At 48.7% G+C, this 22,416-nt stretch overlaps 1 protein-coding gene across 24 annotated transcripts in view; it reads right to left on the bottom strand.

Annotated features, from left to right (window-relative positions):
• Positions 1–22,416, bottom strand: part of TACC2 (transforming acidic coiled-coil containing protein 2) — a 258,699-nt gene that overhangs the window by 162,038 nt on the left and 74,245 nt on the right. For 23 of the 24 annotated variants that reach the window (XM_005566619.4, XM_074002936.1, XM_005566620.4 and 20 more), the window contains 2 exons: positions 4,902–10,190; positions 4,274–4,387 (listed from right to left, as the gene is read on the bottom strand). The exons of the other annotated variant lie outside the window; for it this stretch is intronic. In XM_005566619.4, the coding sequence (XP_005566676.3) occupies positions 4,274–4,387; positions 4,902–10,190 (5,403 nt within the window). The remainder of the gene's footprint in view (positions 1–4,273; positions 4,388–4,901; positions 10,191–22,416) is intronic. 24 annotated transcript variants of the gene reach the window in all.

The raw sequence follows: 22,416 nt of genomic DNA, 5'->3' as shown, positions 1-22,416 counted from the left end.
GTTATCAAATTAGCCTGTCACTAAAATAGAAAAACACACATTTCTTAGGCTGATACGTGGTATCAGCCCTATTCAAATAGGTAGAATCTTCAAAATTCAATCCACAGAAGCATATCACCTGATAACTAGCAAGATAATAGAAAACCTGGTTTTGCTTTGCTTTGTTCTTCTGGAGGTAACTAGAAATAGTATTTGGATGGTGAAATACAATATAACATGGTACACAAAGATACTCAGAGTGTTACAATGAAACACAATCTCAAAATTTTAACTTGTAGCAGATCACTCTGGGCTGTGCAGTAGGGGGTATGAAAGAATTCACTCTCCTCAGCCATTGAAATATTTTAGCAGAGAAAGAATTCAACACTGGGAAAGAAAGACAGCCAAGTTGAAGTTTCAACCTCAGGAGAACAGAACGAGATCCCAAAACCATCTCCACACTGAAGAGAGATACAATCATGCAGGTCGCTGCACCAGAAATGACCATCACAAAACAACAGGGAATCTAACACCCACTGGGCACCAGAACGGGCATGCTCTGGCACTTGAATCAAGGATCTCATTTAACCCTCATGGCAGTTCTTCGAGGCAGGTACAACTGTTGTCATCCCCATTCTACAGACGAACAAACTGAGGTTAGGTATGTAATTAGTAAGGAGCAGAGCTGGGGTGTGAATTCAGAGACCTGTCCCTGAAATTCATTGCCACCACAGCTTCTGGCAGTGTCCACCGAAGTCTGGCCACCCAGCCTCCCCCAGACCGCTGCTGACTGTCACCATCAAAGACAACACCTGCCCTTCCCAGGAAGTACAGCCCCTGGCCTGGCAGGACTTCCTCCGAGACCTGTCCAGGTCCACGGACATGGCTTCCTCATGGTGGATGGGTTCACAAGCACGAAGTTCAGAGCCTCCGCCTCAAGAGAAAGAAGCATTCCCAACCTGGCAGGCTGGATGAGAGAGTCCAGTCTGAACTTTTTCCAAAAACTCTCAACCAATGTTAGGAAGCCTTTTCCCCAAGAGCCCAAAGTACAGGGAAGGGCAATTTTTTACAACCCCATTTCCTTCAAAGACCAAGGAAAAGCAGCTTCTGAAGGCAAATGATCCAAATAGAATGTGAGCCAGGTATTCAAAAGCCACATATGACATTTTTTAAATTTTGGGAGCCACATTAGAAAAACAGAAAAAAAGAAATAAGTGAAGTTAATTTTAGCCCAATAGATATTTTAGCCCAATAGATCCAAAATATTATTGTTTTGCATATAATTAACATATTCAAAATTACTAGTGATGTATTTTCTTTTTTTCATCCTAATTTTCAACATTGGGTATGTATTTTACACTTACAGCACATCTCCATCCACACGTAGCCAGGAGCTGCTATACTAGACCGAGCAGCTCTAGAGAGTACAAAAGTCTCAGCAGGAACAAAGTGAATTGGACACCATCAGAACCTAAATTTCCACTGCTGTTAACACCATAATCAGTCACGCAACTTCAGCCATGAAGATCTGTTTCTAGGCTGGGTATGGTGGCTCACGCCTGTAATCACAGCACTTTGGGAGGTGGAGGCAGGAAGATTGCTTGAGCCCAGAGTTCAAGACTAGGCTGAGCACCATGGTGAAACTCCATCTCTACAAAAAATTAAAAATAAGCTGAGCATGGTGGCACACACCTGTAGTCCCAGCTACTAGGGTGGCTGAAGTGGGAGGATCCTGGGGTGGTCGAGGCTGCATTGAGCAGAGATTGTGCCACTGCACTCCAACCTGTGTGACAGAGTGAGACCCTGTCTCAAAATAAATAAATACGTGAATAAATAAATAATTTTTTTAAGGATTTGTTTTTAAAGAGTTTTGACAGCACTAAAAACATTAAAGAGTGTTTTGATGGCACTGAAAATCTGCTAAAATGAAAATATAGGCCGGGCGCGGTGGCTTAAGCCTGTAATCCCAGCACTTTGGGAGGCCGAGACGGGCGGATCACAAAGTCAGGAGATCGAGACCATCCTGACTAACACGGTGAAACCCCGTCTCTACTAAAAAATACAAAAAACTAGCCGGGCGAGGTGGTGGGTGCCTGTAGTCCCAGCTACTCGGGAGGCTGAGGCAGGAGAATGGCATGAACCCGGGAGGCGGAGCTTGCAGTGAGCGGAGATCCGGTCACTGCACTCCAGCCCGGGCGACAGAGCGAGACTCCGTCTCAAAAAAAAAAAAAAAAGAAAAAAAAAAAAGAAAAGAAAATATACTAAAATACGAAATAATAATTGGTAGGTATTCTGGCTGTGAATTTTTTTCCATCTACTTTTCGTTTTTTTTGGAGACTGAGTGTCGCTCTGTCGCCCAGGCTGGAGTGCAGTGGCGCGATCTCGGCTCACTGCAAGCCCCGCCTCCCAGGTTCACGCCATTCTCCTGCATCAGCCTCCCGAGTAGCTGGGACTACAGGTGCCTGCCACCACACTCAGCTAATTTTTTGTATTTTTTAGTAGAGACGGAGTTTCACCGTGTTAGCCAGGATGGTCTCAATCTCCTGACCTCCTGATCCGCCCACCTTGGCCTCCCAAAGTGCTGGGATTACAGGCGTGAGCCACCTCGCCCGGCCCTTCTCTATCTACTTTTCTATACCTCACAAGTATTCTGGAAAAAAAATGATAATTTATAATACTACTTTATAAATTTTAATTGTACAATTTAAAGTAATTAAAACAATGAGTACAATATTTATTGTACTGCTATATGTCTGGCCCTGCGTTCTCCAAGAAGGTGCTAACATGTCTAAGGACTCTGAAAAAGAAGGCCCTGATATGGTCATTTTTGGGGTGGGGAAGACTTTTCCAAGCTAGACAGATATTTCTCCTGCCCCTGAACTGGGAATACAGAAAATACATAACAGCAAAGGCTGCAGGAAATTGTACCCTAAGTCAGTAGCAGAAAAGGGTGTCAAATGCAGATTAAAGTGGCATCTGTTTGGCCAGCACATGCCCACATCCGCACTGGCCCGGAGCTATGAGAGTCACTACTGACAGGCAGCAGAGGCAGCTGGGTGTCAGTGGAAGTGTTCAGACTCGAAAAACAGGTGATCGTGCATTCTTTCCGAATGTGCAAAATATGAATCAGATCATTTATAAAATGCCTGCAGCTGTTTGGTAGGGTACACAGGTACTAATTTAAAGTCTGATTCCACCCTACTCATACACACAAGTGTATATGCGTGTGGATGTGTGTGCACACACAGCACCAGAACAGCCAAAGGCCTAGGGAGGCGGCAAGCTTGTTCACTGTGTGTCTGTGTACGTGCACAATATCTCCAGCTCCCCAAAAGGATGAAACTTTGAGCAGCAGTTTCTGCACAACACTAGGTGGCATTTCCCGTAGAAAAGAACAGGCAGGCACACTGCAAGTGCGAAGGTCACTTGTTCATGGTTACATTTACACTCCTTGCATCTCGAGATCTCCTGGAGTGTGACTGCTGTTGGTGAGCCATTCCTGCTTCGCAGACAAAATCAGCATTGAATCCATTTGCATCAAGACATAATGACCTAGATGAGCGGGTGCCTAGAGATGATGCAGCGGGTGTGGGGCTGGGGTATGATATCTAGGGGCTGTAGGGTTTCTTTCTGTGGGGATGAAAATAACCTGAAATTGATTGTAGCCACGGTTACACACTGTGAATATACTACGAGCCATTGAATTGTATGAGTGAATTATATGGTATTTGAATTGCATCTCAATAAAGATTCTTTTCTTTTTTGAGACAGGGTCTCTGTCACCCAGGGTGGAGTGCAGTGGCACAAACACGGGTCACTGCACCTTCACCTTCTGTGCTCAAATGATCAATTCTCCCAACTCAGCCTCCCAAGTAACTGGGACTATAGGCACATGCCACTGTGCCCGGCTAATCTTTGTATTTTTTCTAGAGATGGGGTTTCACCAAATTGCCCAGGTTGGTCTCAAACTCCTGGGCTCAAGTGATCTTCCTGCCTTGGCCTCCCAAAGTGTTGGGATTACAGGCATGAGCCACCGTGCCCAGACTGACTTTTTAAATTTAAGGCAATCAATTAAATTCAAGTATGAAAGCAACTCATTCAATCCCTTTTCCAACAACGGAGCTTTTAGTCATCCCAGGTACTGCTGTACCTGTACATAAAATGGGAATGGCCATTTGCTTCTTTCTTATGTAAGAACTCGTGCTGTATGACTACTCTCCTTTACAAAACATCCAGTGTGTCTATATCTAAGGAAGCCACCATGGCCTTCCAAAGACCAATATCTTTCACTGACCTTTCTGTTCCTTCTGCACCTCTGGTCTCATCTGAAGTAACTTTATCCATGACTCTTGGAGCATCCTTCTTAGGAACCGAAAGTAAGATGCATGGGCCAGGCCTGGGGCTCTCTCTGGGATAATGAAAGAAAGCAATTGATAGGATATTGTAGATAGCAGGGCATTTCTCCCCATGTCCTACTGAAAAAGCAGATTTCCCAATTAAAGTTTTAAGTGGCTACTACAAAAAAAATCCCTAGGATAAAGGACCCCCTGCCTAAATAAATCCAGATTCAAAAGCAGATGTATCTGGACTCCAGAAAAACATATGACTGACTATAACCTATCACCTAATAGTGCACAGCCAGTCAGTAAACAGTTGATACTTTTCCAGTGGTTTAAGTTAGACGAATTAAGGACCACAAGAAAAGGAACACAGTCAACAACTCCCAGCCTCCAACCATGGTTCTCACATTTTTCAGAGCCTCAGGACATCCAGAGGGGGTAAGCAGGTTCATTTAGCAATAGATATGGAAAACTCAGCTTTTAGAAAACAACTCGCCTATGCGACTGACTTCTAAACATCAGGCTGGGAATCACCTTTGAAACTGACCACACATTCCCATGGGAATTTTTCCATTTAAGTACCTGTCAGCGTGGAGCTCTTCTGGAGCCAAATGTTGCAGCTTTGGGTCACGAGTTTCATCAGGTTCTGGAGGTGAGGAGACGCGCACCTTCCCGTCCCCAGCTGGAACGGGGCACTCAGGCCCTGGCTGCTCCTCAGCCTGCTGGGGCCTGGCTGTGTTGTCCCCATGAAGGGCAGCTGCACCCTCCATCCCCTGAGCCTTGTCAGAGCAGGCTGCGTCCTGACAGCTTCCTGGCAGTGCCAAGTCATCAGCCACAATGGAGAACGCCCTCGTAGTACCTGCTTCAGGCAGGTCCCCGGACGCACATGCCTGTGTCTCAGCTGTGCTCAGGGTGATGTCACCCTCTGCTTCCCGAGCAGCGCCTGCCACCTTGCCAGGCTCCAGGGGAGTGTCTGCCACTTCTCCAGTTGGTGGTGCAGGGATGCTCTGGTTGCTCAGGGCATTTTGCATTTCCAAAATGCCAGCAGTGACTCCGGGCCTCCTTTCACCCCCAAGCGTGTCAAGGGTCCTGGGCTCACTGTTGGCCTCAGGCACAGTCGAAACCTCCCCCTGGGGAGAAGGGGCTTCCAGGGCACAGGTGGACCTTGGCACATGTCCTGGAACCCCTGTGTGAGCAAAGTCCCCGGGACCACCTTCTCCGTGTGGACTGTCGCAGGCAGATGTTTCCTGGTGCTGCTTTCCAGAAGGAATTCTGTCTTGGGCCACGGCCTCTTCTCCATGGCTATGGGGAGCCACCTGGAAGGCAGCGGCTCTCTCCACAGGGAGCTCCTGAGTAGCTGCTGGTGAAGGAAGACCTGAAGCTAATTCCTGCCTGCTCCTCTCCGGCTGTGAGTGAGCCTGGCCTTCCAGGCCTGGCCAGGCTGCCCCAGGTCCCTCTGGCTTCTCATCTTCCCTCAGTGTGGGTGGGACACCTGCCATCTCCTTCCCCACACCGGCACCTGGCAAGTTCTGCTCCCAGGTCAGCCCTGCTGGACCCGGAACCTTGTCTGAAGCTGGATCCTGCAGAGCCTGATGGGAAATCTCAGCCTCTCCAGCCAACTCTTGCTTCTTCTCCACCTGGAGTCGAGCAGGAGGTACAGGGAGAGGGGTGACATCCACTCCTGGAGGCCCATCTAGAAGCTTCTCTGGGCCCAATGGCCTGGTGAGGTCTTTACCCACTGCATTCATCCCAGCTCCTACCTTTTCTCCAGGTTTGGTCACAGCTCCGAGTACAGGCTTCTCGAAGATCTTGGCAATGTGCTCCCTGAAGTCTGGGAAGCCAACGAGGGTGGCGATTTGCTCGGAGCTTGTGTCCACACCACCTGATGTGCCCTGCCTTGGGTCCTGGGAAGGCTCTCCCATCCTCTCCATGCTGCCCTCTGTCTCTCCTGCTGCATCACCTGCCAAGCTCTCCTCGCTGGCCTTGGCACCTGCACCCAGAGCTGTTGCTGCTTTCTCTTCCCCTGTTGCCTGCTTGCCCTTGGCCGGAAGTGGCATCCGGTCCAGGCATGGCATGGAGTCCACAGGTCCCTCAGTGGTTCTGGCTTTGGGGCTGCCACTGCTGGCTTGCACTGCAGAGATTTCCCCACCTTCAGCTCCTGGTTGCAAGAGGGGGGCGAGGGAGCCAGCAGACAGCTTCAAGGAGACAGCATTTTCCAAGGCAAGCGGGGGCTCCCCTACAGGACAGGGGCTTTCACCAGGAGCTCTGGGGCCTGCAGAGGAAACAGCTTTCACTCCACTGTCTTCTGCTCCTTTCTGGGCAGCACTGTCGATATGCAGGTAAGGGGTGTCCGGAGCAGCCACTTCTGGTGGCCCAGACAGCAGGAACTCCTTTGGGTCTGGGACAGCCTGGTGTGTAGAAATATCCATGGTGCTCCTGGGAATCTCATCCAGCTCTCTGGCTAGCAGCAAGGCATCCTGGCAGCTGGCCGTGGGCTGCTCAGCTTGGCAGGGCTCACGTAGGGCAGAGGTAGAAGTTTCCTCCCCGGAGGTAAGGTAGTGCTCAGTCTGAAGGAAGCCACCTCTCAAAGTAGCTTCTCCGGGTTTCTCTGGAGCCTGCTGCTTTCCTGAGTCTCCTGCATTGGCGCTGCCACCAGTCTCAGCAGTCCCCACTTCACCACCTTGCTCCCCAGCTGATGGGAAACTTGCAAGCAGCTCTGGGGCCTCTGCATCCCAAGTGGTCGGGCACTCCATTTTCTGCTGCGGGGCCGGCACTGGTTGCTGCCTGTCTTCCTGGGTTTCATCACATCCCTCTGTCTCTGGGGCATCCTGGGTGGGTGTGACTCCGGGACTGGCAGGCACCAGGGCTGGCAGGCAGGGAACTGCATCCAGGAGAGCTACTGAGTCAGGCTGACAAGGTGGGGCCTCCCCTGTGTTTCCACTTGCCACCTCCCTCTTACTCAAGCCCCAGAGTGAGGAACAACCATCAGCTGCTTCAGAAGCTCCTGCATCCCTTTGACATGCTTCTTCATGCTGGCGGCCTTCTTCTAAGGCATCGGTCAATGCCTGTTGAGACTTGTTTGGCCCCTGCCCAGTGCAGCCAGTTTCCTTTCTGCTCAAGTTCCCTGCAAGAGAAAAGTCTTTTAAGACATCTGCTGCTGGAGGTGAGACCCTTGAGGACTGACCATCACCATATGCTCCCTCTGGCCACTTCTCCCCTAATGCAGGCGACTTCTGTCTCATTGGTGTTGACAGTTCTGAATCTTCTGTTGGAGAACTCTCCCAAAGCGTGTCAGTGGGGGATGAAGTTGGAGTATCAGACAGGGTGCCTTTGGGGAGTTCACATTGAAGTTCCGATCCCAAAGCCTGCTCCTGTCCTCCATGAGTGGGCAAGTTCATATCTTCCTGAGGTTCCACAGGTACATGGATTTGGGAAGAATCTGCTCCCTGGTCCTTAAAACCTGGATGGCTTGGAGAAGTCTCCTTCCCATTTGCAGGTGGCTGGGCCTGCTCCTTGAGCACGTCAGAGATTGATGCCTCTGGGTCTGCCTGGGATGGCTGGAGATGCTTCTCAGAAGATAGTAGGGGCCATTCGGATGCAGCTCCTCTTATCCAGCCTTCCCTATGACAGGACGGGATTCCCTGCTGATCTTGGTCCAGGATGAGCGCCGTGAGTCCCAAGTCTGCTACCAAGTTCTCCCCCTTGGGGGGATGTGGCACCCCAGCATGAAATTCCTGTTTCGATGCATCACACCCCGGCCCATGGGGTTGATCTGGGGATGTCAGCAAGCCCTCCCCATCACAGCTGCCCATCTTCCTTATTTCCAATGTGCTCTCACCTTCCTGGGCTTTGGGTGCAACCTCTGCAACAGGAGTTGGCAGAAAATCTGATTTTTCTGGTTCTAAAGTCAGGAAAGGCTCCATTCTTCCCAATCCTTCCCTGTTCTGAAGGGTGGCAGGACATTTGGGCTGTAATCCTGACCCCTCCCAGATGGCTCCTTCGGGAACAGTGGGCTCACCAGCTCCATCTGGCACAGGGGGCAGAACAGGGTCCTCCTCACCCAGCTTGTGTGGTAGGCCAGATGCATCGGCCTCTGCTGTCTGGGAGTGGGGCCCGTCCGTGTGCCCAGCACCCCCCTTTCTGGGTGTCTGTGCTGAGTGTGAGCTGGGATGGTCTCTGCTCTCTGCATCACTGCTTGGCTTTGAAAGCTCATCTTTGCCTACTTCCGGATCACACTTGCTGCTGAAAGCCTCAGAGTCCTCTCCTTGCAGGTTCCCTGGGTCTCCACCATCAGGCGGCTCTGGGGCTTCCTCCTTTCCTCCAGGGCTGTCACCAGGTGATCTGCTTCCTTCTTTAGCCACGGCTGGGCTTGTGGCATCTTCATGGGCCTTGGCTCCATCCCTTGGCCCCAGTGGCCCTCTGGCACTTTCACTTGGTGCATTGGGAAGAGGAGGGGGTGGTACTCCTTGTTGGACTGCATGGCTTTGCTCCATGTTCGAGTGTTCTCCCCTTTCCTGGGGTGATGGGGCAGGAACCTCTCCAGGGCTCCCTTCTGGATGCTCTCCCTTGCTTCCAAGATCTGATGCTTGCCTCTCCAGTCCCACCAACCCTGCATCCACCACCTCTTTGGCTGCATCTGCAGAAACTGGCATCCCGGCCTTGGAAACTGATTCCCTGGACAGTGATCCAGGTCCTTCTATGGCAATAGGAATCTGAGCAGCTGGGAGTGAAGCGAGGCTTGAAGCTGGATGTGCTTCCTCAGTCAGAGTGAGCAGGGAGGGTTCAGGGCTCACAAGCAAACCCCCTTCAGGTCGGCCACCTGCTGCCACACAGACAACTTGACCAGGCTCGGTTCCTTGCATCCCTATCTGTGGGTGACCCTGAACATCACTGGTGTCCAAAGCCTCTTTCCCAGAGCCCCCAGCCCCTGGCACCAGGGCAGGACTTGGCGAGCCCTGGGGCAACTCTGTGTGTGGCAGATGTGCTCCCACTGGCTGCTGGCAGCTCTCCTGGGAAGTGGCATTCACTTCTGCTTCTGGGACAGCCCCTGAATTGCTCCTAGGGAGATGGCAGGCCCTGAGGAATTCCAAGTCATCTGTTAAATACTGAGGTGGCACCTCCCCTTGGCCTGTTACTCTGTCTGAGGCTGTTGGGGCTGGATCTTGTGGGATCAGGGCCTCGGGTTTTAGCGGGGACTTCTCCAAGACAGTTGAGCTTTCTGTGCCCAGCTGGGCTGCAGCAGGGGCCTCAGGGGCCACTTGCACAGAAGCCACCCCCTGCCTGGACTCTGCGGGGGGGAAGCCACCTGCAACCTCTTTCCCCTGGGACTCTAAACCACCAGGCTGGTCCCCCTCTCCACACAGGTCCCCCTCTCCACACAGCGGTGCCTTCACTGGCTCTGTGAGGGGTACTGGTGACATTCCAGGTGACTGGTCATTGCCACTGGAGAAGGAGAAGGAGGATTTCTGTCTCTCTTCCTTCGGTTCTCTCTCTCTTCCAGCACTGGGGATGGCAGCAACCTCTTGGTCTTGAGTAGAGCTGTCCCTCTCAGCGGGAAATGCTGCCGTGACCTCCCCCGGGGCATTTGGGGCAGGTTCCCTCCTGGGGGACTGAGTCTGAGGACCATCTTCAGGTGTCGCCGCTGGACTTGCCAAGCAACCTTCTGGGGGACACTCGGCAAAGGGCATGGAGGACGAGGGGTGCTCTCGCTCCTGGGGTGGTGGTGGGCTAGACAGTAAAGAACCTTCTGGCCCCCTGGCTCTCTGTGGGTCCTTCCTTGGTTCAGTCACCTCTGGGGACACAAGGCATGGATCCAGGCTGGCAGAACTCTCAGAAGCAGTGCAGAAGCCTCCAAGCCCAACGCTGCCAACCCTGAAAACATTTAATGTTTCATTGGTTATCATGGATGCCAAGGACAGAGCCACACTGCAGGCAGGTCACCCCCCACCATCCCCACAAAAGGCCACCAAGTGCCCAGACCACAGACACAGCATCTTCATGCAGCTCATTCCTCTCTGTGAGAGCCCCTGTACCCCTCCCACAACCATTATGCATGCCCTTGTTTCCCCCAAAAACCACTGCAGGGCATCTCAGACACAGTGTGGACCTTCCATGCTGGTCAGCAGTGAATACAGAAACGTGGCAACTCATTTATAATAGTCTAAAATGCGGGAAACCCAAAAAGGTTTTGTTTGTTTGTTTGTTGAAGACAGGGTCTTGCTCTGTCACCCAGGCTGAGGTACGGCAGCACAACGACAGCTCACTGCAGCTTCAGCCTCCTCGGCTCAAGCAATCCTTCCACCTCAACCTCCCAAGTAGCTGGGACCACAGGTGTGCACCACTACGCCCAGCTAATTTTTAAATTTTTGTAGAGATTCGTTCTCGCTATGTTGCCCAGGCTGGTCTCAAACTCAAGCAATCTTCCCACCTCAGCCTTCCAAAGTGCGGGGATGATGGTCGTGAGCCACCGTGCTGACAACCCAGAAAGTTGTTAATAAGAGTAAATCATAATAGGGATTTGAACCAGTCCTGCAAAGATTATAGGCCGGTCCCCAGCACCCCTGGGGATCCTTAGATGTTCAGGAAAAAGCACAAGTCAGCAAAGCCAGGCTTTGAAATAAAGAGTGATTCCTGGTAATAGTTAACTTGATTCTTCACATTTAACAGGTGGGACAGTGACAGGCATAACCCAAAAATCATTTCTATTTGGCTATGGAATTTCTGCACATGACCTATGTATAACTCTTGGGAGCTGAATCACCTTCATACCCATGTTTGTCTTAACTTGAACACATTTATCTGGGTAATGTGTGGGGAAAAAAATGAAACTCAGGGAACTTGGGGGAACTTGACTCCAAATTTTGGACTTGCTACACAGAATTAACTATCCAGTTATTATAAAACGGCTTATTACTGCTGTATTTGGATTTTATTTGGACTATGTTGCTCAATTCTACACAGTTTTAATGCTGTGCTTTTTTTTTTTTTTTTTTTTCCCCCCCGAGACAAGTCTCACTCTGTCGCCCAGGCTGGAGTGCAGTGGCGCAATCTTGGCTCACTGCAAGCTCCGCCTCCTGGGTTCACGCCATTCTCCTGCCTCAGCCTCCCGAGTAGCTGGGACTACAGACACCCGCCACCATGCCCAGCCATTTTTTTTTTTTTTTTTTTTTTTGTAGTTTTAGTAGAGATGGGGTTTCACCGTGTTAGCCAGGATGGTCTGGATCTCCTGACTTTGTGATCTGCCCACCTTGGCCTCCCAAAGTGCTGGGATTACAGGCATGAGCCACCACACCCGGCCAATGTTGTGCATTTTTTAATTTTAAAAATAATATGTGGCCAACACAAAGTTTGGAAAATGTAGAAAAAAAAATAAGAAAAAATACTGCTACATGCTTGCCACTTTCAGAGTTCTAGTGAATTTCCTGATTTTTCCTACACAATTGTTTGGGGATATAATTCTTGTTATTTTTACATAATTGTGATTCTATATACTTGTTATGATTATATATATTCTAGTAACAAGAGAAATTCCTCAAGACAAAGTTAACAGAAGTATGGTTTTTCTAAAGCTTTTACCATTTTCTTTAAAGTTATTATAGGGGAAATATCAAAGGGAAATTTAGGGAATCTTTTTGTAACTGTTTGTTACATGCACACATATTCGCACACACATAAGCCCACAGTGTTCTGGATGGGGCTAGTGGAAAGAGTCTCCTCTCAATGTCCACTACCAAAATTCCAGTTTTCCACAGCAGGCAGTGCACATGCATCCATACAGGAGGGATGCATACGGTGAGGTGGTGAGATGCATTCTTGTTAAATTTTTAAAATATGTGCTATGAACTGAATTGTGCCCCCATTCAAATCCATATGTTGAAGCCCTAACCCCCAATGTGACTGTATTTGGAGATAGGCACTTTAAGGAGGCAATTGGGGTTAAGTGAAGTTATAGTAGTGAGACCCTAATCTGATAGCACTGGTGTCCTTTATTAGAAGAGGAAGAGGCCAAGTGCGTGGCTCACACCTGTAATCCCAATGCTTTGGGAGGCTGAGGCAGGCAAACTGCTTAAGCTCAGGAGTTCAAGACCAGCCTGGGCAACATGGTGAAACCCCATCTCTAAAAAGAAATATAAAAATTAACTGGGCATGGTGGTGCACAGCTGTAGTCCCAGTTACTCAGGAGGCTGAGGTGGGAGGATCACTTGAATGCCGGAGGTTGAGGCTGCAGTGAGCTGAGAACATGTTGCTGCACTCCAGCCCGGGCAACAGAGTGAGATTCTGTCTCAAAACAAACAAACAAACAAACAAAAAAAAAGCAAAGGAAGAGACACCAGGAATACACACACATAAAGGAAAAGCTACGTGAGAACACCAAGAGCAGGTGTCTTCTGCAAGCGAGGAAGAAAAGTCTTACCAGAAACCAACTCCACCAGCACCCTGACCAGGACGTCCAGCCTCCAGAACCAGGAGAAAATACATTTCTGTTGTTTAAGTCACTCAGGCTGTGGTGTTCTCTTATGACAGCCCGAGCAGACTAATACCATAGACAGGTGGGTATTTACTGTCCCATCCTTTCAACATTTTTGAGGTTTCGATTTTTCCAAAATAAAAAGTTGGGAAAATAATAACGGATGAAATTCACTAGGCCTCAGTGCTCATTTAGCCCTGCCAACAGCTGTGCAAGGTGGGTACCACCCTCGCCACTTGCAGATGAGAACCCTGGAGAACAGAGGCTAAGCATGGATCTCAACGTGGACTGATTCCACTGGCCACAATCTGATTCCACTGGCCACAATCTTCTTACTCACTCTGCTATGCAGAATAAATAAAAACTTCCAAGGAAGGCAAGAGCCTCTTCCCCCAGCCCCATTCCAGCCTCTCTGTCCTGCCCCTCACCTCTGAAGTACATGCGCTGTCATTTGACATCCCTGAAGGAGGTGTGTACACAGCACCACCCCTGCCCTCATCTTTATCTAATGGCTGTTCCTGCACATGGGACATGGGGATGGTGCCTGAGGACCCAAAAGAGAGCTGGCTACTGTCTCAACCAGATTTGCATTTTCTGACCCAAAAGAAGCTGACTAGTTCAAAGAAGAGAAAACTCAGAGGGTAAATGATATAAAACCCTCCAATTCACAAATGGTCACGGAGGACACACGTGCCCATGGAGCGCCCTGGCCCGAGTGGGCTGACATCTGGAAAACTACTTGGGGTTTGGGTAAAGTGTCTTGGCCTGGCTTTCTGGAAAGCACCAGGTCCAGAACGAAACCCGATGTCTCCCCAACCAACGACTTTGCCTCCTCTCCCGCCCCCCCTTGCTCCTCCTCCTCCCCCTCCCTTTGCTGCTCAGCATCTGAACCTGGCAATTTTCCTTGTAACAAGCACTTTACATTTCATTATGTCCCACCCATTAACTGAAGTCAAACAGTTTAGTATGTGATAAGATTAATGGTGTGTAATTCAGAAATGAAGTGCTCCTATTTATATCGGCTTTATCAAGCGGGAAATAAACGAAGCCACTTTCTTGTCCATGCCTCTGACAGGAACTGCCTACTTAGAAGAGTATGTGGCTTCCCTTCAGGCTGGCTGAAGTCATTACCATCTGGGACAAGATGATAAATTCTATTTTGGCATCTTGCAAACTTGTGCGGTCTTATCAGGGAGCAACCAGGAACTAATTTTCCATGGAGTACGGGATACACAACAACTCCTCCCAAATAAGAACCCAGACATTGGTTTATGTAGCATAAGCTGGGCACTAGCAATCGCTTTGATTACCCATCAGAAGTAATTTTCAAAGCCAGATTAAAGCTGCTCACCAGGAGCAGATTTGCCTAAGGGCAGGAAAAATTCTAAGAACTGATCTGTTGAGGGCTCTGCGTTAATTGAAGCTTACATAACATCCTTTTATGCTTCAAGATTGAGTTGAAATGTGTGGATAGAGGCTCTGCTCAGAATCCACAGGCCAGCACCCTGGGGACTGGGCAGCCAGCACCCTGAATGAAGCCTTTCACCCTGCAGGGGCACTGCCTCTGTATGGAAGTCAGGGAGGGCCCAGGGACTACAGCCTCCGTCGCAGACCAGATGTTCACAGTACAGTGAAGGGAGAGGCATGGCAGCGGCTGGCAGGGAGTCATCTGCCACAACCAAGGTCTGAGCAGATGATGGGGATGCAGATGGGTTCTTAAATGCATAGTTCTGGAAACACACACGTGTGCAATGCTTAAGGGGAGGAAGGAGGCCAGCTGCAGAAAACACAAACATGGCCCTTGCACGACCAGGCTTTCAGGAACTGGCAAAACCATAAAGATGGAGAGTTCCCATGTATTAAACACTGACTCAGGCCAGACCCTGCCAGGGCCTTTTTTTTTTGGAGACCGAGTCTTGCTCTGTCACCCAGGCTGGAGTGCAGTGGCACAATCTCAGCTCACTGCAACCTCCACCTCCTGAGTTCAAACAATTATCCTGCCTCAGTCTCCCAAGTAGCTGGGACTACAGGCATGCACCACCATGCCCGGCAAACTTTTGTATTTTTAGCAGAGATGGAGTTTCACCATATTGGCCAGGCTGGTCTGTAACTCCTGACCTCAGGTGATCTGCCCACCTCGGCCTCCCAAAGTGTTAGGATTATAGGCATGAGCCACTGCGCCTGGCCTGGGTACTTTTCAGTTAAATTAAATTGCATTTAATCCACACAACAGCCTGGTAGAGGGGTGGCCCCATTGCATACACGAGGACATTTTCCAGAAGAAGTTCAAGACAGGACCCAAGGTCAAAGAGCCATTGATGCAAAGCAAGATCGAGCCCTGTGGCGCTGCCTCCTGTTGTCCTGTACTGGCTACCTGCACCAGCCTCTCACCCGAACAGGTGCAGCAGCCCCTTCTCCCATCCTCTCTGGCCCCCTTCATTGTGTTCTGCCAGCTGCGGCCAGAGCAACTGCTTAGAAATCAAAGTCTGCTCCTGTCACCCCACTGTGGCTTCACTTTGCTCTTGGTTGTGGCCCCAACCTCCCTTTCCTGCCTCATCCCGCAAGACGCTCCCCAGCCATGCATCTGTCTGGAGACTGCAGCCCTCTGCTCCCCACCAGGTCGCAGCTCCACTCTTCGCTTCTCAAGGTAGGCTCCCTGGCCTGGGCTCCCAGATCAGTTTCTTTCACAGGCCCACCTAGCGCTAGCCACAGTTGCCATCGCTATGGTTGGTGACTGTTTCCCCTACTGGAGTGTAATGCAGGTCAGGCTCTAGTCTCCTTTCAATATCATATCCCTGGTGCCTGGCATATAGCAAACAATAAAATGGTGTTGAATATATGAATGTACAAGTGAATGCAAGGATGGACGGACATTAGGATGGACAGATACAACTGAACCCAAATCAAGGATACTGAATATACAGAGATGTTCCCAAATCATAGTTGTTTCACTAGAAGATTATGAACATTCTTTTTTTTTTTTGAGACAGAGTCTCGCTCTGTCACCCAGGCTGGAGTGCAGTGGTGCAATCTCTGCTCACTGCAACCTCCGCCTCCTGGGTTCAGGCAATTCTTGTGTCTCAGCCTCCCGAGTGGCTGGGATTACAGGCTCGTGCCACCATGCCCAGCTAATTTTCATATTTTTAGTAGAGATAGGGTTTTGTTATGTTGGCCAGGCTGGTCTCGAACTCCTGAGCTCAAGTGATCCATCCACCTTGGCCTCCCTAAGTGCTCAGATTATAGACATGAATGAGCCACAGGGCCCAGCCCAGATCACGAACATTCTTTTCCTCCATCAAGCGTAGCATTTCAGCAATTCATTGGTCCAAACCTCTCATTTCACAAATGAGGAAACTGACGTCTAGAAAAGGCAAAGTATTTTTTTTAATATGTCTGTGAAACAAAGTTAAGGCAGCACTTCTCAACCACATACCTCTATGCTCACTGGTAGGTCTAGTGTGTCAGGGCATGCACTGCAAGTAATTTGTGACTAATTATAAAGTACTAAAGCCTGTGAATGATTTGTTATTTTCATAAATTACTATAATTCAAAAGATTAGAAGATTTCCTAACATAACATCATCACTGTTACTTGTTGCATTCCGGTGTACTTTCTGGAAAAGGAAAGCCGGGGCAGAATGAAAGTCAGTGGGTTAGTGCAATGGACTGAATGACTGTTTTCCCCTTCAAACTCCTCTTGAAACTTAATCCCCAAACTTAATCGTGTTGAAAGGTGGGGGCCTTTAAGAGGTGAAGGTGATTGGGTTGTGAAGGCCCTGCCCTCACGAACGGGTTAATCCATTCATGGATTACTGGGTTATCATGGTGGCTTTATGCAAAGAGGAAGGGAGACTTGAGCTAGGATGCTCATTTCTTTTACCAGTGATGTCCTGTGCCACCTCATAACTCTACAGAAGCCCTACCAGCAAGAAGGCCCTCACCAGGAGCAGCCCCTTGCCCTTGGACTTCTCAGCCTCTATAACTGTAAGAAATCAATGTCAGGCACGGTGGCTCACACCTGTAATCCCACCACTTTGGGAGGCCGAGGTGGGCGGACCACCTGAGGTCAGGAGTTCAAGACCAGCCTGGCCAACATGGTAAAACCCTGTCTCTACTAAAAATACAAAAATTGTGGTGGCAGGCGCCTGTAATCCCAGCTACTTGGGAGGCTGAGGTAGGAGGATTGCTTGAACCCAGGAGGCGGAGGCTGCCATGAACTGACATCATGCCACTGCATTCCAGCCTTGGGCAACAGAGCAAGACCCTGTCTCAACAACAAAAAAAAGAAATCAATTATTTTTCTTTATAAATGCTCCAGCTTCGGGTATTCTGCAATAAGCAACAGAACACAGACTAAGACTGACGAGCCTCTGAGAACTGCTAACCCAAATAAATGTTAACAGAGGCAACAACTATGTGGAGATGAGGGGGATTCGAGGACTGAAAGGTGATCCCCAATTCCCCACATTCCTGCCTGGGCCCTCAAATTAGAGACTTTCCCAACACTTCTGAGCTCTCAGTGAAGTATGATGCTGCTGCCATATTCTTTGCCCCCTTATGGTCATATCCATTGGAGGAGACTTCTCCAAGTGGTGATATGGGGAAAGCCAGCCCCCGTGAGGCCAGTTTCCCCATGGGTGGGGGTAAGGTGTTCGAGGTCGTTGAGATGAGCTACCCCAATGCAGCCCCTTCTCCTCTCGCAGCCATTTGCCACATGACGAGCTCACTGGGGCCAGCCTTCCCCATCCTTCATGGCACCTGCACTGATGCAGCCTGGGACTTGGTGGGGAAGGGTGGTTCAGGCGGCAGTATGAGGATTCCAGTTTTGGCATCCTGCAGCCTAACCTTGCTGTTGATACCGTTGACTTTCTTTCTTTCTTTCTTTCTCTTTCTTTCTTTCTTTCTTTCTTTCTTTCTTTCTTTCTTTCTTTCTTTCTTTCTTTCTTTCTTTCTTTCTTTCTTTTCTTTCTTTTCTTTCCTTTCTTTCCTTTCTTTCCTTCTTTCTTTCTTTTTTTGCAACAATATTTATTGTGAAGAGCGAAAGAACAAATCTTCCACGGCATGGAAGGGGACCTGAGCGGGTTGCCCTATAAGGTGGGCTTTCTTATCTTTCTCAGACTGTGGCATCTATTTCATAATTAAGAGTATGGTGGAAAGGGTCGTGATTAATTAGCTCCCCAAACCCCAGCAACATTTAGGATGTCAGAAGTGCTTTATTTTCTCACACATTCTGAGGGCTTGTCAAGATCTGAATTGGCCCATGGGCCATGATGTGCGAATGACTTCTTCAGGAGAAGGCAGGCTGAGACCGTGCCCAAAGAAAGGAAATGAAACTCCAGAAGGTTTTCAGTCCTACCCGACATGAAATCAGAATAAAACCAGTTAATTCAGGGACCATGTAGATCCTCACAGTGATACAGCTAAGCTTCTGTGGTCACCCGCTCAATTCACTATCTTTATCCCTGTCCTCGGCTTTGCATATTTTTCTCTCCATCAATCATAAGCCTAGTAGGCAAGGTGCTGTGTGGTTGTGAATGGTCAGAATTCTCTCCAGCACTCTATTCCCTTTATTTGACCCACTCCCAACTTTCTCTTTTTTCCCTTTTCCATCCCAAGCTGAAAAGACTGCTTAAGAAAGTCTCCTCAAGAATTTCAGTGATTGAGCCAACTCAGATAAATCATTCTGCATCAATTATTAATGACTAACGAAAGTTACATAGGATATGCCCTCCATAGTTTATAACTCTATGCAGGGTTTTTAAAAACTAAACTCAGTGCTTCTCATAATATGATTGCTAGATGTGTAAGAATGAAGCTTCTTAGGCCGGGCACGGTGGATCACACCTGTCATCCCAGCACTTTGGGAGGCCGAGGCAGGCAGATCACCTGAGTGAGGTCAGGAGTTCAAGACAGCCTGGTCAACATGGTAAAACTCCGTCTCTACTAAAAATGCAAAAATTAGCTGGGTGTGGTGGTAGGCACCTGTAGTCCCAGCTACTTGGGAGGCTGAGGCACAAGAATCGCTTGAACTTGGGAGGCAGAGGTTGCCGTGAGCCAAGATCGCGCCACTGCATTCCAGCCTGGGCAACAGAGCAAGACACTCCATCTCAAAAAAAAAAAAAAAAAAAAAAAGAGGCCGGGCACAGTGGCTCACGCCTGTAATCCAGCACTTTGGGAGGCCGAGGCAGGCGGATCACGAGGTCCGGAGATCAAGACCATCCTGGCTAACATGGTGAAACCCTGTCTCTACTAAAAAATACAAAAAATTAGCTAAGCGTGGTGGCGGGCATCTGTAGTCCCAGCTACTTGGGAGGCTGAGGCAGGAGAATGGCGTGAACCCAGGAGGCGGAGCTTGCAGTGAGCCAAGATCACGTCACTGCACTCCAGCCCGGGCGACAGAGCGAGACCCTATCTCAAAAAAAAAAAAAAGAATGAAGCTTCCTCTGTCGAAAGAATGCGGGAAGCGCTAGGTGAAGTGTGGTTAAACAAGCTTTTCTACTGCAGGACTTCTCAGAGCCTTTGAGAAACCATTGTGCCTTGTGAGTCAACAAGAAAATACATACACATTGTTTCCCAAATTTGTTTCTTGGAAACCTTCCTTTGCCTTTTTCTCAGTAGAGCTTTCAGTAGGATGATGGGCCACAGAACACACTGTGGAAAGCACAGCCTTACATCAAAAGAAGAATTGGTAAGGACATTTCAGATGCCCTTGAGAGGATGACACGGATAGTTTTCAAAACACACTGTTCACCTCTCACCTCCTCTCCCCTCTCCCAGGTAGAATCTGCTTGTGTCAACCAGGAAGATGTAAACTGCTCTTTTGTGTCTCAGAGCAAGGCCAATTCAGGTCTCTGAACACACGGAGTTCTCAAACCTTCCCAAGGTAGGATGTCTCCTTCCCCCGTCCATGGTGGGACCCCCTGCTCCCCTTCCCGGGGCTGTATGCTACTCTCCAGGCCCTGTGTACAAGACACTCAGTACCTGCCATGGCCTCTTGATTTGTTTATTTGTTTCCCACTAGGATCCCCCCAAGGTTAGAGTGAGCTCATCTCACTCTATAAAATATATAAAATATACATTTTAAAATATATACATATTTTATTATTTATTTATTTTGAGACAAGAGTCTGTCACCCAGGCTGGAGTGCAATGGCATGATCTTGGCTCACTGCAGCCTCTGCCTCCTGGGTTCAAGCGATTCTCCTGCCTCAGTCTCCCTAGCAGCTGGGACTACAGGCCCATGCCACCACGCCTGGCTAATTTTTTGTATTTTTAGTAGAGACAGAGTTTCACCATGTTGGCCAGGATGGTCTCAATCTCCTGACCTCATGATCCGCCCTCCTCGGCCTCCCAAAGTACTGGGATTACAGGGGTGAGCCACCACACCTGGCCCTCATTTATATTTTTGTGTCTTAGTCTAGCACTGGTCTATGCTCTGTTGAATGAGTGACCGAATGATGGCATACATAAATAAGTGAAGAAATACATTTTTTAAAACTGACAGTTATATTGCCACGATAACTGCTCACATAGGTTGACACCTGCACTGTGGGAGGCGTCACCTATTCCAGACTTTGGAAAAGGAATTTATATTCTAAGTGATCCACGCAGAAGAAAGAATTCTCATGTTAATAGGAGAGAAAAACTGCCATGTCTTAACAGTGATAACGTAGTATTCCAGAGAGAAAGACACCTCCTCAGAAACTTCTTTACAACCCTAGTATACTGTGTCTACTCCACGCACACGGTTCCAACTTGTCCAAACAACGCTCCCCACACAGAAGCCTGGAAGCCCGCTGACCCTAGCAGGACAGACAGACTTGGCTTCGTATTTTTAACCCGGTTTTATCTTCGCTGTGCTCATTCTTCAATAGAAAACAAACAAACAAAAAATCAAGTATGTGATGCTTGAGCAATCCAGGCAATAGATGACAGAAAGATATGTGTAGGTTCTAAAGAGTTACTGGGGAGCTGGGCATGGTGGCTCATGCCTGTAATCCCAGCACTTTGGGAGGCCGAGGCGGGCGGATCACAAGGTCAGGAGATCGAAACCATCCTGGTTAACAAAAATACAAAAATTAGCCGGGTGTAGTAGCAGGCGCCTGTAGTCGCAGCTACTTGGGAGGCTGAGGCAGGAGAATGGCGTGAACCTGGGAGGCGGAGCTTGCCGTGAGCCGAGATCACGCCACTGTCCTCCAGCCTGGGAGACAGAGCAAGACTCCATCTCAAAAAAAAAAAAAAAAAAAAGTTATTGGGGAGATCAACATATGTATGGGGGTATGGATTAAATCCCAAAGTATCCTACCCAAGTCATATGAACTTGGGTAGCTCATATGAAGCCTCATATGAGCTTCTATATGACTTCAAGGTCAGGTGCCATTCCATTCCTGAGAATCCATTACCCAGCATAGTGTGGGGATGGGGACAGGCAACTGAATTTCAAAGAAAATTCAAAAACTATCTTTTAACCAATTTTTTTCAGCAACCCTCTCCTGGGGTCCTAAAAGTCAGCAGAATGACCCCATTTCATGATTCCCAGACTGGCTGCTGGAAGGGGCTGCTGCTGAGCTGTTGACACCAGTACTCCCCAGAGCCAGCATGAACCTGGCTTTCACATCTGTCTGCTGTCCTTCAAATGTGTCTAGATAAAGTCATGCCAACGACATTCTGATATAATAATTTCTGATCATTCAGACTTTTCTATGATCAAATACCAAAAATAAAACTACTATCCCATTAGAGAAAATATCTGTTTTTATTCACAATAAAGATCTTTAAAACTCGAATAAGCCCAAATCAAGGGATTTGGTAGACTATTTACCTGAGTATAAACATTTTCTTAATTTTAAGTTAAGCCCTTGCTAGTGCTTCATAGAAAAATGCAAATGAGAGTTCTGCTTGTATAGCTAGATTTTGGTGGTGTTTTTATATGTTATTTTGACAGCATGAGGATATTTTGAACAACAAAGAATGGTAAATGTATTTTTGTTATATCCCTTCTTTTTTTTTTTTTTGGTTTGAGACGGAGTTTTGCTCTTGTTGCCCAGGCTAGAGTGCAATGGCAAGATCTCAGCTCACTGCAACCTCCGCGTCCCGGGTTCAACTGATTCTCCCGCCTCAGCCTCCCAAGTAGCTGAGATTACAGGCATGTGCCAACATGCCCAGCTAATTTTGTATCTTTAGTAGAAATGGAGTTTCTCCATGTTGGTCAGGCTGGTCTCGAACTCCCGACCCCAGGTGATCCACTCGTCTTGGCCTCCAAAGTGCTGGGATTATGGGCGTGAGCCACCGGGCCTGTAAGATGTTTACATATGCGTATCAAGGCACAGCACTTTTCCTTAAACTTCTGTCACAGAGATCTTTATTCATATGTCTTACTGCTGATCTTCTCCCTACGATGATCCTATTATCCTGTCACTTCCTTTTTTCTAAGATGGTAAAGATAATGATCAATAAATACTGAGGGAACTCAGAGATTGGTGCCAGCGTGGGTCCTCTGTATGCTGAGCGCCGGTCCCCTGGGCCCACTTTTTCTTTCTCTATACTTTGTCTCTGTGTCTCATTTCTTTTCTCAAGTCTCTCGTTCCACCTAACGAGAAACACCCACAGGTGTGGAGCGGCAGGCCACCC

The sequence above is a fragment of the Macaca fascicularis genome, chromosome 9, assembly GCF_037993035.2.
Source record: "Macaca fascicularis isolate 582-1 chromosome 9, T2T-MFA8v1.1".
NCBI classification, from domain to species: domain Eukaryota; kingdom Metazoa; phylum Chordata; class Mammalia; order Primates; family Cercopithecidae; genus Macaca; species Macaca fascicularis.
Note: the sequence above shows the minus strand (reverse complement) of the source record. Positions and strands in the feature narration are given on the sequence as shown.